Source organism: Squalius cephalus (assembly GCF_949319135.1).
Source record: "Squalius cephalus genome assembly, chromosome: 12".
Classification (NCBI taxonomy): Eukaryota; Metazoa; Chordata; class Actinopteri; order Cypriniformes; family Leuciscidae; genus Squalius; species Squalius cephalus.
Window position 1 is genome coordinate 17,350,029 of NC_137133.1, and position 15,431 is coordinate 17,365,459.

At 39.3% G+C, this 15,431-nt stretch overlaps 2 protein-coding genes across 2 annotated transcripts; one reads left to right on the top strand and one right to left on the bottom strand.

Moving 5' to 3' along the window:
* The first annotated feature begins 99 nt into the window (after positions 1 to 99).
* rdh14b (retinol dehydrogenase 14b) lies at positions 100 to 4,309 on the top strand. Its single transcript, XM_079887870.1, has 2 exons — positions 100 to 536; positions 2,817 to 4,309. Exons 1-2 carry the CDS (start codon positions 117 to 119, stop codon positions 3,426 to 3,428), a joined length of 1,032 nt encoding a protein of 343 aa, XP_079743996.1. The 5' UTR covers positions 100 to 116; the 3' UTR covers positions 3,429 to 4,309.
* A 1,283-nt stretch (positions 4,310 to 5,592) lies between these two features.
* Positions 5,593 to 14,297, bottom strand: LOC307168192 (brain-enriched guanylate kinase-associated protein). Its single transcript, XM_079887869.1, has 6 exons — positions 14,130 to 14,297; positions 11,878 to 12,039; positions 9,863 to 9,929; positions 8,940 to 9,047; positions 8,741 to 8,821; positions 5,593 to 6,991 (listed from the first exon to the last, which is right to left on the bottom strand). The coding sequence occupies exons 1-6, from the start codon at positions 14,225 to 14,227 to the stop codon at positions 5,606 to 5,608; spliced, it is 1,902 nt and encodes a 633-aa protein (XP_079743995.1). The 5' UTR covers positions 14,228 to 14,297; the 3' UTR covers positions 5,593 to 5,605.
* Positions 14,298 to 15,431: the final 1,134 nt, after the last annotated feature.

The window sequence follows — 15,431 nt, forward strand, 5'->3', positions numbered from 1 at the left end:
ATGTAGGTATATGCATGCTGTAGGCTATGTCGTGTAATAAACTAGGCTTGAACTGTAAACCTAAAAAGGAATAGGAAATATATTTGCAACCATAACAAAGCAGTGCATTCTGGGTAATGGGGTGCACGGCTATCACGCGTACACGCTGTCATTCAACACTTTGGTATTCCTGCACTGCACTGATGTCGGCAGCGGTCGTTTTAGCCGCCGTCCTTGGCGGTGGAGTTATCTTAATTGCCCGGAGAATATTCTTCAGGCGGAAAGCGCTGAAATTACTGACTTATCCATCAGCTCTGATGCACGGAAAGACTGTGATAGTGACCGGGGCGAACTGCGGCATCGGGAAGGCGACGGCAGCGGAGCTGCTGAAGCTGCAGGCCCGTGTGATCATGGCCTGTCGGGACAGGCAGAGGGCTGAGGAGGCGGCCCAGGACATCAAGAAACAGGCCGGTCCGAATCATGGAGAGATCGTGATCAAACACTTGGACCTCGCATCGCTCCATTCCGTGCGCAGCTTCTGCGAGGAAGTTATCAGGGTTTGTTTACATTTTTTGCCTTCTCTTTCAGTCCCTAAAACTGTGTTGCATTTACATTAAATATAGGCTACTGCACCATAAAGTATTAATTAACGCAGGAATAGCACAAACCGTGCAAAATATATTGAGAAAATGGCTGAATTAGTCCATATCAGCCATGAGGAGTGCTAACGTTTACATGTTGTGTAAGTAAAGGTCAAGCAGAGAGCATGTGTGTAGAAATGAGCTAACGTTATCCAGTGTCCTGAAATATGATATATCACTACATTTGTTTCTACAATTAGTAGCTCAATTAAACTGTGGTATTATCCCACTATCTTCATTGCTTCTTACAAGGACATATTAAAGGGATTGCATATTATTATTATTATTATTATTATTAATATCATATATTATAAAATATCATCAGCATAGTAACTGTGGTATCCTGTTACCTTGATACATATTGTGTTCATAAATGGCACCTAGGTTAGATGAATATATCCATCATAATTGGCTATGAAAAAAAAATGTTTTTTTCTTTATTTTATTGACACTTTATGAAGGCCTACCCTAGTTGAGAAGGACGCCACATTAAATGGGCTTCAGTTTAGACAGTTTAAAGTTTTATTAGTTTTCAGTGAAATTTAACAACAACAAAAATAACACGAAATGCATAAAACTGTCAAACCATTATTTTGACCAAAAGAAATTGTAATTAATGAATTACATGAAATTACGACATTTAAAACATAGGCTATGTGACCTAGCCTATTTGATAATGCATGTCAGCATGGTTTTACTTTGGCTCAACACCTTTTAGATTACATACAGGATACAGTTAATGTAATAACTAGCCCTGATGTCCTGTGTATGTAGGTTTATTAAAGGGGTCATGAATCTTTTTTTTTTTCTTTCTTTCTTTAAAATATTCTCTGAGGTCCACTTATAATTTGACATTAAAACATCCTAATTTAGAAGTAATAGGCTATTTTTCATACTGTTTTTGACCCTCTCTTTGATAGGCGTGCTGCATTCAAGACTTGGAAGTAAATGCCCACTGATATGATTGGATAGCAGATTTGCATATTAAAAGGCACTTCAAGGAAGGCCCTTCAAAACATCTTGTAATCCCCATAGGCATCTCTATTGTTCTGTTGCTCGATCCTGTGAATTGACATGACATCCGTGAATTGGTGGGTGGGGCTAAAAAAGCAAAGATGTAGGCTAGAAGTAGGATCTTTTTCTGCAGAGGCGGTCTTTCATCACACTGAGACAAAATACAAAACGAGTCATTTTGGGAGCTTTGTTTCAATAAAAGCTGTTTTTAGACTAACAAGGAAGTTCTGAAATTTGAAACTTATAGTACAATAACCTCTTATATGTCAAAAGATCAAGGAAAATTTTGATTTCTCAATTCATGACTCCTTTAAAGCATGTGTATTTATTAAGATATTTAAATAAAGCCATTCTAATTTCATGTTCTGCAGTGCGTAAATGTCTAGATAGCCTATGCAAAATTCTGAAAATAGAATAGCATTTTCCCTCTTAGGCCCTGTTTACACCTGGTATTAAGATGCATTTTCGTCGATCGGATCACAAGTGGACACTAAATACAAATGTAAATGGGGTCTAAAACGTTTTGAGCTTGTCCACTTTCGACCACTTCCAGTGGTAGTCAAAAACGCAATGCTTTCGGATTGCTTTTGTAGTGTAGTGTACTAGACGCTCATGTGATCAAATACGTTCAAACATCTGCAAAAGTCCACCTACTCTCCGCCTACTGACCTAATGCATGAACACGCATTCACAGCATTTGCGGCTGTCAATGCAGAAACTAAAGCTTCTGCTCTCCGTATGTTTTTCTGTCTTCTCCAGTTGTCTTCATATGTAAATTGCCCTAGCTTATTTTGTCCATTAGATCGAAAGATCTGAAAAAAGTTCATACATTTATCTGCTCGTAGACCCTCCCCTCCAAGAAATCAGGACAGAAGTGGTTGAAAGTGGACAAAAGAGGGCCTTAGATGTGCCACCGTCCTAAGTTGATCCCTGTAGTCCTTAGACAGCTTCCTTGAGGTTATTGTTTTCACCATTCTTGATTCTTGCCTCAGAAACAGAACTTAAGGGATCACAGTCTGTCAGTATTTTTAAATTTCAACCAAGGTAAACAGCTATATGTATTAATCATTTTTCATATGTTTATTTTCTGTATTGCATTTATACAGTAGGTGCAATATTAATAAAGTGTGATTGGATGTGTATGAACTAAAAATTCTAAACCTGATTGTGTTACAATATTAGGAGGAGCCAAGGATTGATGTTCTTATCAACAACGCCGGTCTCTACCAGTGCCCCTACAGTAGGACAGAAGAGGGTTATGAAATGCAACTGGGAGTGAACCACCTAGGTCACTTCCTTCTGACACATCTCCTGCTTGACCTCCTGAAGCAGTCGGCTCCCAGCCGTATCATTGTGGTTTCTTCCAAACTCTACAAGTATGGCAGCATCAACTTCGAGGACTTGAACAGTGAAGATAATTACAACAAGGCTTTTTGCTACAGCCAGAGCAAGCTTGCCAACCTACTTTTCACTCGTGAGCTGGCCAGCAGGCTGGATGGTACTGGGGTCACTGTAAATGCCCTCACTCCGGGTATCGTAAGGACCAGATTGGGCCGACACGTCAACATACCCCTGCTGATTAAGCCTCTTTTCTTCCTGGTCTCTTGGTTGTTCTTCAAAAGCCCACTGGAGGGTGCTCAGACTCCACTATATCTGGCATGCTCGCCTGAAGTTGAGGGTGTGTCTGGAAAATGCTTTGCTAATTGCAAAGAAGAACAATTGCTTTCCAAAGCCACAGATGACCATACAGCCAAGCGGCTGTGGGACCTGAGTGAAAGCATGGTGGGCCGTTGAAGGTGAAGGGAAGAAGCAGAACTGCCTTTCATAAATGTGGCAATTTCAAACCTCGAAACATTAGTGCAATGGATTTTTTGGTGTGTGTTTTTGGCCAAGTACCTGAGGGACTTACTGGATAAGAGACAGGAAATTAAAATGTCCATCTGTTCCCCATATCTTTGCTGCAGTGTTTTCAGAGATGGCCTCCGGCTTGTGACTCACTCTTCTCTGTGAATGAGAGCCTGAAAGTACTGAGTCCAACATATCCCTTGAATACAAATGACAGGAGCAACGTGCCCAAGAAACATATGGCTCAGAGCTATGAATACAGAATAACATGAACACTTATTGCATATCTCTCGACATAGATTAAAGATTTTTGAATGTTGTTCTGCAATTAATTTTACAGACTTGTTCGTCTATGAAGTGAAATAGCGACACATTAGCCTCTCTGAATATAATCTTTTCATAATGCTGTATAGTATACCCAGCAACTCCCACCCTGTGACTTATTTCAAGATATATTTGAAAATGTTTGCGACATCCCAGTGTCCAAACGGAATAAAAAAGGAAATGCGTAGGCTGTGGCTCTGCAGATACTGTAGGGTGGTGTCACTACTCAAATAAAAAAATTAACCAGAGTAATGGCTGTTTAAACTTCATTACCTCCGCTATTTACTGCTGTGCATTAGCCATTATTAGATCATTTCATTCACCGTGGAGCTGTAGGGATTTTACTGGCTACAGTCCTTAATCATACACACTAACATGAATGTTTTGAGTGTAAATGCAGGGCTTCTGTTATACTGTAAAGACTGAATAAATTGAATGCTGCAAAAGTAGTTGCTCGTTTGTGGAGGAGGACCAAGGTCCTTCCTTTGTATGCTGTCATTCACACTGTACAAGGAAACATTTCATGTATGAAACAGAACTCTAAGTTATAAATTCTCCTCAATACACCTCAGCAGCAGCCTCACTCTCCGACAGGAGCAGAGCAGGAAACAAAAGGGAGTTAAAGAGGCAGACATGGTGCAACTATTGTGCTTTATTAGATATAGAAAGCAAAACAGAAGAAACAGAGTCATGCATCATTGTGTCAACTGACACAGGATCCCAGCTGATTAAGAAAGAAGAGAGGGATTGAATCGTGAGGTAGAGAGGGCCTGAGGGAGGGGGCTTACAGCACTGAGGAAGAAAGGAGAGAAAACATCAAAAAGAACTATCACCTCAGAAATTCCATTGCCCAACAAAACACATCAGGAGTTAAAAAAAATGCCCAGTGCTTTCAAGATATTGTACTCACTTGATGAAGCAATAGATTTGAGTAGTATCAGATCTATTTGGAAAAGAAATAGATTAGAAGTATCACTTTGGTTAAGACTTAATCTTGACGGGCTGACTTAGGGGTATTATGATTCCATGCTGAGTTATTCTCAAAATTATTTTCACAAAGTCTTGTTCACAAATCTGTGAAACGATCCGTCAATATCAGTCAGTTAATTCTCAAATTGTTTTTATGACTTTACTCGTTTGAGGCATTTTTAATTGTTTGCAGCGTGTATAATTGTGCCGATTGCCTTATTTATAGCAATAAAAATAATTTACAATTATATAGATTGTTCAATCTCTCCATAGTGTTACATTTATTAAACAATTATAGATATAGCATACTTAATAAATACAGCTATTCATAAATTATATAATAAAAGATCGAATTTCTTGTCAAAATTAGCATTTCTTTTTACAAAGCATGTGCTGTCCATTCACAAACCCTTTTTGAGCCCAGAAGGCTTTTGGTAAAACAAAGATAATCTCTCTCTGAAGACAAGTTTCCAAAAATCCATAATGCACCTAATGCACTTAAATACTTTCTCACAAACCACACAGAACCATTAATAAACTTTCAAAATAGGCTATACAAATAGTGCTGAGTGTTAGAGCTTCATATCAACTGTAGAAACATGAGCCGGTTATGTTCGATGTTTAGAAAACACTGTAACAGATACAGAAATAGAGAGAAAAAAGATAAGAGAGCAGATGGACTGAAAATATTCAACAGAAAATCCCATCATGTGTTTGGCTCAAACTGTAGCTTAACATTCAAAACCTACTGACAAAAGCAGGTAACCAGGAAACCCTGCTCTTAGTAGAGTCCCACAGAGCTGTAAAAGAGGATTAAACAGGAAACCTTACTCTTAGTTTAGTAGAGTACCATAGAGCTGTGCCTTGGTGAGACTGTCCTTGCGTGACAGCCCTAGTGTGCCAAATTTTTGGTACGGTTGTTGTGGAGGAGGTGGTGGGGTGGTTCCCTGAGGGGACACGCTGTGCCTCTCGGGTTGATAATGCTGCAGCTCTGCAGCCATTTCCAGAGATCCATGGTCCAGTGACTCATTTGAACTGTTGGGACTTACGTCAACGTACTCTGTTGCCTGTCCCCCAGCTGCCACCACACCGTCCTTGGGGCTGTATAGGCTTTGCTCGGACTCTTGGCTATCCTCCTTGGAGTGGTACAGGTGAGGCTGGCTTTGCTGCTGCCGTAGGCCTGGGCTGCAGTCAGGGCTGGGGCTGGAGAAGGGGTCTAGTACCCCAGCATGATGGTGATATACATCAGTACCCTCCTGGAAGCTACTGTAGAGAGGACCAAGGCGGATTTTTGCAGGCCGGACAGAGAAGTGCTGCTCAGAGAAGCTGTAAGGTGAGGCCCGCCCGGGACTGCGGTATGAGTGGGCACTCAGATCCTCCACACTCAGTTGCCTCCACCGACCAATCAGCTCTTCTTCCTCAGGAGCAAAAGCACTTCCACGGCGACTGTCACCATAGGTGATGCTGGGTGAGGTGGAAGTTGGCAGGGGCTCGTAAGGTTCACTGTAACAGGAGGACATTGTTCTGCTGTAGATGGGTGAGCTACCATTCTGATGGTGGCTTGCCTCAGGTGGTTGGAAAGCATGGGCCTTTGTGAAGGCGCTTGGACTCTCCCTCTCCCAGGAAGAGTCGCTTTTGTGCTCATATTCAGCCCCATCCCTCCATTCCATGTAAAGGGCAGGGTGGCGAGGAGAAGATGCAGCACTGCTCGGAGGATCCTGACCCTTGTCTTCTGACCCTCCTGCACTAAAGCTGGAGTAAGAGCTGGAGCCGCCTCCCAGAGAGGTTGTAAACTTCCTGAAGTGGTCCTGCGAGAAGCCAGGCTGCAGGGCCATGGATCCGTCTTCTGGGTTGCTATCAGTGGAGTTCTGGGGTTCATAAACCTTCCGCTGTCCATGGAGGTCCATGCTGGGTCTGCGCTCTCGTCTCCGTTCGTCAGGGCAATAAAGTGCTGTGTCACTGCTGTACAGATCTGACTTGTAAGTAGCTCGGAGGCCGAGGCGCTCAGTACTACCCACAAGGCTGGTGCCCACAAGGAAGCCCTGGCGTTCCTGGGGTTGCGGGCTAGGTGAGCGAGAGGCTTGACTGCTGCAGACCTCATCTGGTTTCTCCAGGACCTTAGCAATGACAGAGGCAGGCACTGTGTCGGCATATGGGGAGTGGCAGAGGGAAGAACCCTCCATGTGCAAGCTCACACGCTCCTGAAACTCTGCAGGCAACTGAGAGAGAGTGAAACAGATTTCCATTAGATGTACCCAATGAACAATAAGAGTTGAGAGATTCGCATACAAAGAGAAAAGTGTAGGCTGTTATGGAAACCTATCAGGCAGGGATAAAAGGGAAATAATAGCTCAGATCAGGTCAATATCCTTAAGAGGCTGTAAGAAACATACAAGATTGGTGAATGGAACTGTAAATGGAAGTACATTTGCAAAGCAGACAGCCAAAGATATTAAGACTTCAAATCTGTACTAATGGTCTACTGTACATGGTTTTTAGTTTAAAGGTCATTTAGTGAAAATTGGCCAGAGGGAAGAACCACAGATTTCATTGCCACTGACACTACACACAGAGTACTAGGCATCAATATCACAACTCTTTTTCTTTTTCTTTTTTCTTACCTCAGTTCATTCACCATAGCAACAAGAAGAAAGTAAATTGCAGCTAATTACCTAACAGAACATGGCTAATTATATAAGCATGATAAGAGGAGCCAAGACAAAGCAAAAATTTTAGTCCTTTTTAAACCAAGAGGGTTGGTCTTGGTTCAACAAATCCGATTTGATATCTAAGTTATACGACATATACAGGTAAACTCAAAAAATGTGAATATCGTGCAAAAGTTATAATTTTGATGATTATGGCTTACAGCTTATGAAAACCCCAAATTCAAAATCTCAGAAAATTAGAAAATAACAAGAAATCAATAAAAAAAAAAAAGGATTTTAAATACAGAAATGTCGGCCCTCTGAAAAGTATAATCATGCATATGTATATAGTATATATACTAAATATATTAGTTTCACCTTTTAATTTGAATTACTGAAATACACAAACTTTTGCACGATATTCTAATTTTTCGAGTTTCACCTGTATTGACCTTCTGAGTTTTCTTGCTTTTAAGACTTTTGAGCAGCTTTTAAAGAAATTTCTCTGTGGTTAAACAGAAACTCTCATAACCATGTGACACCTTCAGCTATGTCCAACTGACAATTTTAACGAATGCTTAGTGCCAATTCTTTGACATTCTCATATAAAACAATATTCAAGGTTGAATTCCCTGAACACGTTGTTACAGACACATTGATGTTTCCATTCAGGTACATCTGCCAAGTATGAACAGGTTTTTAAAGCAGGCAGCATGCCAACATAAGTCTCTGTTCTAGACATCGTGGGACTGGCATATGAGGCATGGAGCAGATTTGATGAATAAAATGCCAAGTTTATTGGCACACACTATTATTATTTAAACTTCCTCCCACGTTCGCCCTTCCAGAATAGTCCCTCATTCTTAATTGGGACAGAACCTCAATATTTCTTTAAACGAGGACTTGATTTACTATAGTTGACCTAAATACTAGTATATCCCACTAAATAAAAAGAATCCTGCTACATTCATATCAGTCCAAAAACATTTAGCTAACAGAGTTAGAGGTTAAACAATATGGCACTAAAGGGGATGGTTGGGTTTATTTAGATGAAATATCTTTTGGAAAAGGTATTGTGTGGAGAATGTGCAAATAGGCTATATAAAGAGACCATAGGTTGTGCTGTAAATAACAATTATCCAGCACTTTGACAGACTGCATTCTATTGTTATTCATCATTGTTATGGACATATTCAATTATATTTCAGAATATATTCAATTTTTACTGTAGCACATGTATGCTTTGCCACCTAAACCATTCACTTATAGGTAGTTTCAGAACTGCTGTTCTTTGTTAAAATTGCATGCATGCTGACTTACCTCAGATAACTGGGCTCTGTAGTGTGACTTATTGCACTGCAAGAGCTGTGCAGCCAGGTTACAGTCCTTCCTGTATAAGTCCTATTGAGAGTGGTAGAAAAGGAACATTAGATAATCCAAAGCAAATACACAGTCCTCCAAAAGGCTTCCATTAAGCCTCCGTGAGTAAAAGAAATCAAATTGTCATTATTTCTCTTACATTATCCTCTCTCAGTTTCTCAATGGTCATCTTAGCTTCCATGAGATGATTGTTCAGGACGATGATTTCTCGGCTGAGAGCCCGTTTCTCATCATCGTGGTGCTGTGACTGGATGAAAGGAGCACATTTTCAGAAAAAAACAACTCTATGATATGCATTTGCAATGATAAAGGCCCTAATGGACCACCAGTAGGAATATTGACAAGTTCACACAGTGAGAAGTCAGTGCACGTGTTAAGTCACCCTGCAGCAGATGGGAATTAATCGGCGTACTTTTAAGGAACATTAATAGAAGGCTGATATCAGATGATTTTCACATCATTTTCTTTTCATACTTGGACCCATAACCTTCAGGGTCATCATTGATGCAATATGTTGCTAAAAAAAAGTGTTTACTATTACAAACTTGGAGTAAACCCTGAGGGTGGATCCTAATACAGACATGTACTGGTCATAGGATGTACTGCGGCAGGCAGGCTAATTATAATTTAATTGTTTTGAACTTCAAATTAACAAACAGGCTGTGATGCAGATTCAGCGAGCATAATAGACTCACTATCACACTGTCATGTGAAGGCGGACAGGTTGTTGTAATGGACTGTAATTAATGTCAGGCGCACCAGTGGCAGTGTATTGATATTCAAATAGACTCTTAGTGCATTCAGCGCTATTGTACATTTAACACATTCACTAATATGTCACACCACAAAACACGTACACACATCGACAGAAGTGCGGACAGCGATGTAAACACTTTCATCCAAAAACCCATTTAAACAGGAAAACGCTTAAAGAGGGGGATGAGTACTTGCAAACACATATGCGGACAAAAACATTCGCACATTAAAACAAAAAGCAGTGCGCCCAGACACCTCTTGAATAATTTGTGCTTTTTTTAGAGTGTGGCCAATGTGTGCACTCACATTTCGGTGTATTTTATCCTCTAAGTCCTGGTTGATCCTCTGCAGTGCTGAGTAACTGCTCTGTATTCTGTGGGAAACACATGAACAAAACGTCTTTCTTCAAATCCTGCACGCAAGAAGGTCTTACGCTTTCCTTATTTCCTTAGACACATCTGTTACATAAAGGTTTTATTTATTTTTTAAGTCGGTTGCCAAAACTCTCATCAGCGCACCTGTTCATCTTCCGCATTATGTTATGGTATCTGTTGCAATATCAATTCACAACATTTATTTTACAATGGACCGAGGAGCCCAACACATTGCCAAGCCATAACTGTACAACTGACTCCTACACACTTGGATAGCACATGCCTAAGTGAAACAATTTCATTTAGTCTCCCAGTTCACTTACTATTCATCCGAAATAGTACGCTAGGTAAGAAATAGTGCATCCCAAATCATAGTATGTTTGAAATATTAAGGCAAAGGTGTCTGGATGATATAGTTTTCCAGTGGATTTTCGAAGTGTGCATCTGTGCAAGTTTCTCTTTGGATAATATTGTCCACTAACCCCTGCCAAAAGCAATTTTTAAAAGTACATGCTGAAGAAGTCAGTGATATTTTCTGTTATTCACTATTTGGAGATAAATTCTCAACTATTTCACAGAAAATTGAGTATAAGAGAATATTTTGATTTACATTTTGATTTACTGATTACATTGCATAAATGTGCAATTGGCAGTCAGCCATGACTGCTTATTTGTGTTAGTGTAGGTAGTATTTGACAGGTCATGTGACCTCAACATGGCGGCCCCAATGAGTTGATCTGCTATGTGTAAAATAAAACAGCTTTTATGAATTTTACGTTACTGATTTGTTTTGTTTTTAAAGTAGTGTTTATTATTTATTTTTAATGAGAAAAAAATACTGAATGCACCTTTATAATACACTCATAAAGTCCCCTGTGAAAAGTAATCTCTATTGGATTAAAGTCAGGGCTTTGTCTATAGAGCAATCCATAACCTTAATTTTGTTTTTAGCCATTCAGATGCGCACCTGATTCTGCATTGGTGTTGGATTCTGTGTGAATTATTTTCCTGCTGCAGTACCAATTACGATTTATATTCAGCTCACACACAAATAGTCAGACATTCTTTTTAGGAATGGTCTGGTATGTCGCAGAAATGATACTTTCTTCAATAATAGCATGTCATCCATGTCAACGGCTGCAAAATATCTCTGTACAATCACAGTGCTGCCATCATGTTTCACTGTAAGTATGACATTGTTACAGCGGCATCCTGTATTCATTTGGGACCAAATACAAGCAGACTTTCAACCTCCAAAAAGTTCCGTTTTGATTTTTGTCTACAGAATATGACCACAAAATTCTTTTCAGCAGTTTCAGTTCACTTTTTGGTGACAATTCTATTAATAAACAATCAAACAATGATTTTGAAATATATACTGTAGGTGCATCCAAAATCATATTAGAATAGGAATAAACTTCATGACCATTAAAAATGATGTTCTATATTGTATGAATGTGTGTAATATGAATTAAATCCGGACATACTACATCTGCGATGTTGGCTTTATCATGTATCATTTACGTTTTATGAATACTATGAATTAATATACTATTAATTTCACATACGTTTTTTATTTAGTATAGCATATTCAGACACCGTGTATGCTTTGTGTTCTGACTAATATAAATCCATACTGTGAGAGAAACTTATAATAAAAGACGACAACATGTTCTCGCCACAGTATTAACCTTAAAGTTGAGTCATTTGTATAGTGATGAATTTAAATAGATGCTAACATACTGCCATGTTCTTTTGCTACACACTAAAAAAATATGTTCTTTTCCACCACCAACGAAGTACAAAGAAGGCTAGTTGGGATGAAGACAATTTCCAAGTCTAAAGTCCATTGTCCTGTTTGAAAAACATGTTCAGTTAGTTACCATATGTGGATGGTAACAGCCCCACTGTTTTAAAGCCAGATGCTATTGTGTACACTTTCCTTACCGGCGTAATTTGTCGGTGAACTTGTCGAGCTCCTCCTGGGCTCGGCGCAGCTCTGTCTCCAGGTACTGCCTCGTGGAGTCAAACTCACGCTCTAAAAGCTCCAGCTTATGAGTGGTGTAAGAGAGACGCTTCCGCAGGTCTTCCTTCTGTTCCTGCAGAGAGCTACATAGAGGTGCGCATGTGATTACATTCACAAAATCTGACAAAAATACTCCCTGAATCCTTTCTACATGGACCAGGCAGAGATTCAGGATCAATAATAGGAATGTAAAAAAGAAGCAAAACCTCAGTTTGGCCAAGATTTACGAATGTATTTCGCTTCATTGTCACTGACGTGATCAATAACTGTCATATAACCCACTAATCGCATTTAGTTTAACTCAAACACACTTGTGTCAGGAGTGTTTTGATGACCTTTTTAATCCCCAACACTCTTTTTTCCCATTTCTCACATTGATCCTTAGTCACATGACCAATGCCATGTTCATCTATTTATAGAACAAACACACAAGCTGATGGGGTGAGAGAGATGGATGGAGCCAAACACAGCTTTTTACGATACGTAAGAAAACCACTGACAGCTCTTAATGGGTTTGTATTGATGGACAGATGTGTGGTGAACGATAATGACTTCTCTGGCGTGCCACAAACCAAGCTTGATCAGGCGGTTAGACAACACGTGTCTGAAGCAGTGAATGTAACACGCCTGAGAGATAAATGTAATCGATACACACATGTATTTGGAAGCGAGCACACATGCAAGACCACACACACTTATTCTCAGCAGGCCACATGTAGCTACAGCGGAACACACACACCGCACAGGGAGCCTTAAACCAGACTAAAAATGAAAATTCCCTTTACAAAATGTAGTAAGCTGGTACCATGAAAATATTAGGATGAATAATTACAATATTCATATCATGTTATTCATAATACTCCAAGAAATGTCAAAGAACACTGTGGTAATAATATATATTATTACCACAATCCGAATTCACATTTAGCAGGGGGTGGGGGGGTTGGCGGTCGGAGATCGCTCGGCTGAAATTATGTTTAGCTCAGCCGAAATCACGTTCGGGGTCATCTCAGTCAGTCAAATTGTTGTTCACTTTTTTTTTTTTTTTTTTTTTTTTTAAAGTGAGCTGGTGAATTAAAAATAAACAAAAAAGTCATAAAATGAAAATTAAAAACTAGGGTTGTTGAGTGGTTAGAAAATTCACGAATTAATCACACTGTAAATAATACATTTCTACAAATAATTGCAAATAATCACATGCAACATTAACATTTGCAATCCCAGGCCTACTGTAGAAACAACATAAATACAATATACGATATACAATTTGAATTTATGTTTAACATTTAAACCCCTATTCTAATTTAAGTGAACAATATTCACATAAGCCTATGTCTCATTTAATGTAGAAATATGTATTTCTATTTGAAATTTTCTTTGTAGTAGGTGTGAATTAACCACTGAAACTAAACCAATCAGAATGGGAATGCAAAGTGCGCAATCTCATCTGATTCCAGCAAAAATCAGCTTTCATTATCATACAGTGAATCTGCCAGCCAGCTTATGATTAACATGTGGAGGTACAAAAGACAGATATAAAATAAATTTAGCAAAGATATTGAAACTGTCCAAATTATTACAGGATCTCAAAATAACTGAAAGACAGATTAACGGCAGACCAAGCTAGTTGTCAAATGTTTTCTCCAGTTTATATTTTTCAGGGGGATTTAAAAAAAAAAAAAAAAGTGATAACTTGCCCTAACCTACCCTTTTCTAAATATACGCCATTGTATCTTTTAAAACCAAAACCAGTTACTGACATAGAGTGTGACAACTAGCCCAAACTCTACTTCATATGAATTTGTCATATGAAGGAGACAAGATGGAGGTAAGTAGATCTACAGTGGTCTGTATATGACACTGCATGATTTGTTGTTACCCACTATATGGACAAGTGTTGGTTCGTGTATTGGTTTTCTAATTCCTTTAAACAGCCCTATTTAGCAAACCAATAACACTTCCATAGTCACAAGTGGATTGGAGAGTATGATTATCACACTGTATGTAGTGTGTACAATAGCACATTCATTGGCCAACACTTGTAGCAACAGCACTCATGATGGTGAGGGTGGAACCAATCTGTCACAGCACTATGAGTTGGGCACTCGACGGATGCACATGGCTGATGGGATGACTGTGGTGGGCGGACGACGGGGTTGAGAGAGCATCTTACCTCTTTTTCTGATGTTTACAACCATTTCGAGGGGTTTTAAGGGCCGTTTTCCCAATATATATCTTTTTCATGGTTTTTCGCAGTAGGCAACCTCTCATGAGGGTTCTGTGTATAAATTCTCCGCTCCCTATCAGGGATTCGGCTTATTCCTGCTCGAGTCTGAGGTTAGCTTTCCCATGCAGTCCTGACAGACCGCTGGAGATCCTGCCAACAGAGCAAAGAGAGTGCCGGGGTGGCGCTTGCAATCATATTACAAAATAATAGCCACAGCAATTAAGAAAGTGTCATCAAATTTGCCGTTCATCTTGAAGCTTCATGCGTGAAACTGTCACGGCGAGAATGAGCATGCAGCGACAGGCGTAATTAACCTCTTTGGGCCGATGCCACTGCGCTGATGTTTCGTGTGACTGGGGGTCACAGGTGCGTTCCTGAGCAACGAGATGAATTAATGTAGGAACGCGATGAGACAGCTTGCGACTTCATCAAAAGTACATTCACATGCACAACCTTCTGTGAACGTAGATCCGCCTAGTTCATCTATAGAGCCCTGCAGCTTGGGGAATATTTACACCACACCTTCCACTAATAGGGTTCGAAACAAGGCCTGAAACTCTTATATGAGAAATTTTTGCAACCCTGTTACCAAAGTTGGGTTACCATTCCCAAAATTACAAAACATGCCTGAGTACAGTTTAATAGTCTGATTAAGGTGTTTTTGTTATAAACATTGCACTAAACATTAAATGAATATATGATAAACACACATACACATATATAATGAAAAACAAAATAGGTATACAATAGCTATGTTTCCATCCAAAGTTGCGGATTTAACTTATGCGCAAAATTGGAAAATAAAACATTTGCGAATAAAGCACCGTTTCCATCCCATGTGTTCAAGAGATCAAAATCATTTCTTCCTGGGAATTTAGCACAAAATATCTGTAGTAAAAATGGAATTTGTTGGAAATTTATGAGCGTGTTTTCTTAACTGAGAAGAAATTATCTGCCTCAATTGATCTGCATTTTTAGAAATTCTGCTCATTTTGGCATTCCCACCAAAAATTATGTAATATTCCAAAATGCATGTAAAAATATGTGGAAGGAAACATAGTTAACAGTGTTTGACTAAATTTAACTATGACTCATTAAATGCTAGTTACTTTGGGGACCAAAATTTATACTGTATATTGGAGAAAATAATTGTTTGATAATTTTTCTTACAATAACTTTAGTAACATGGCTGAATGTTTGAGCTTGTGTGAATGCAGTTACTATATCTGCAAAATTTGCATATAATAG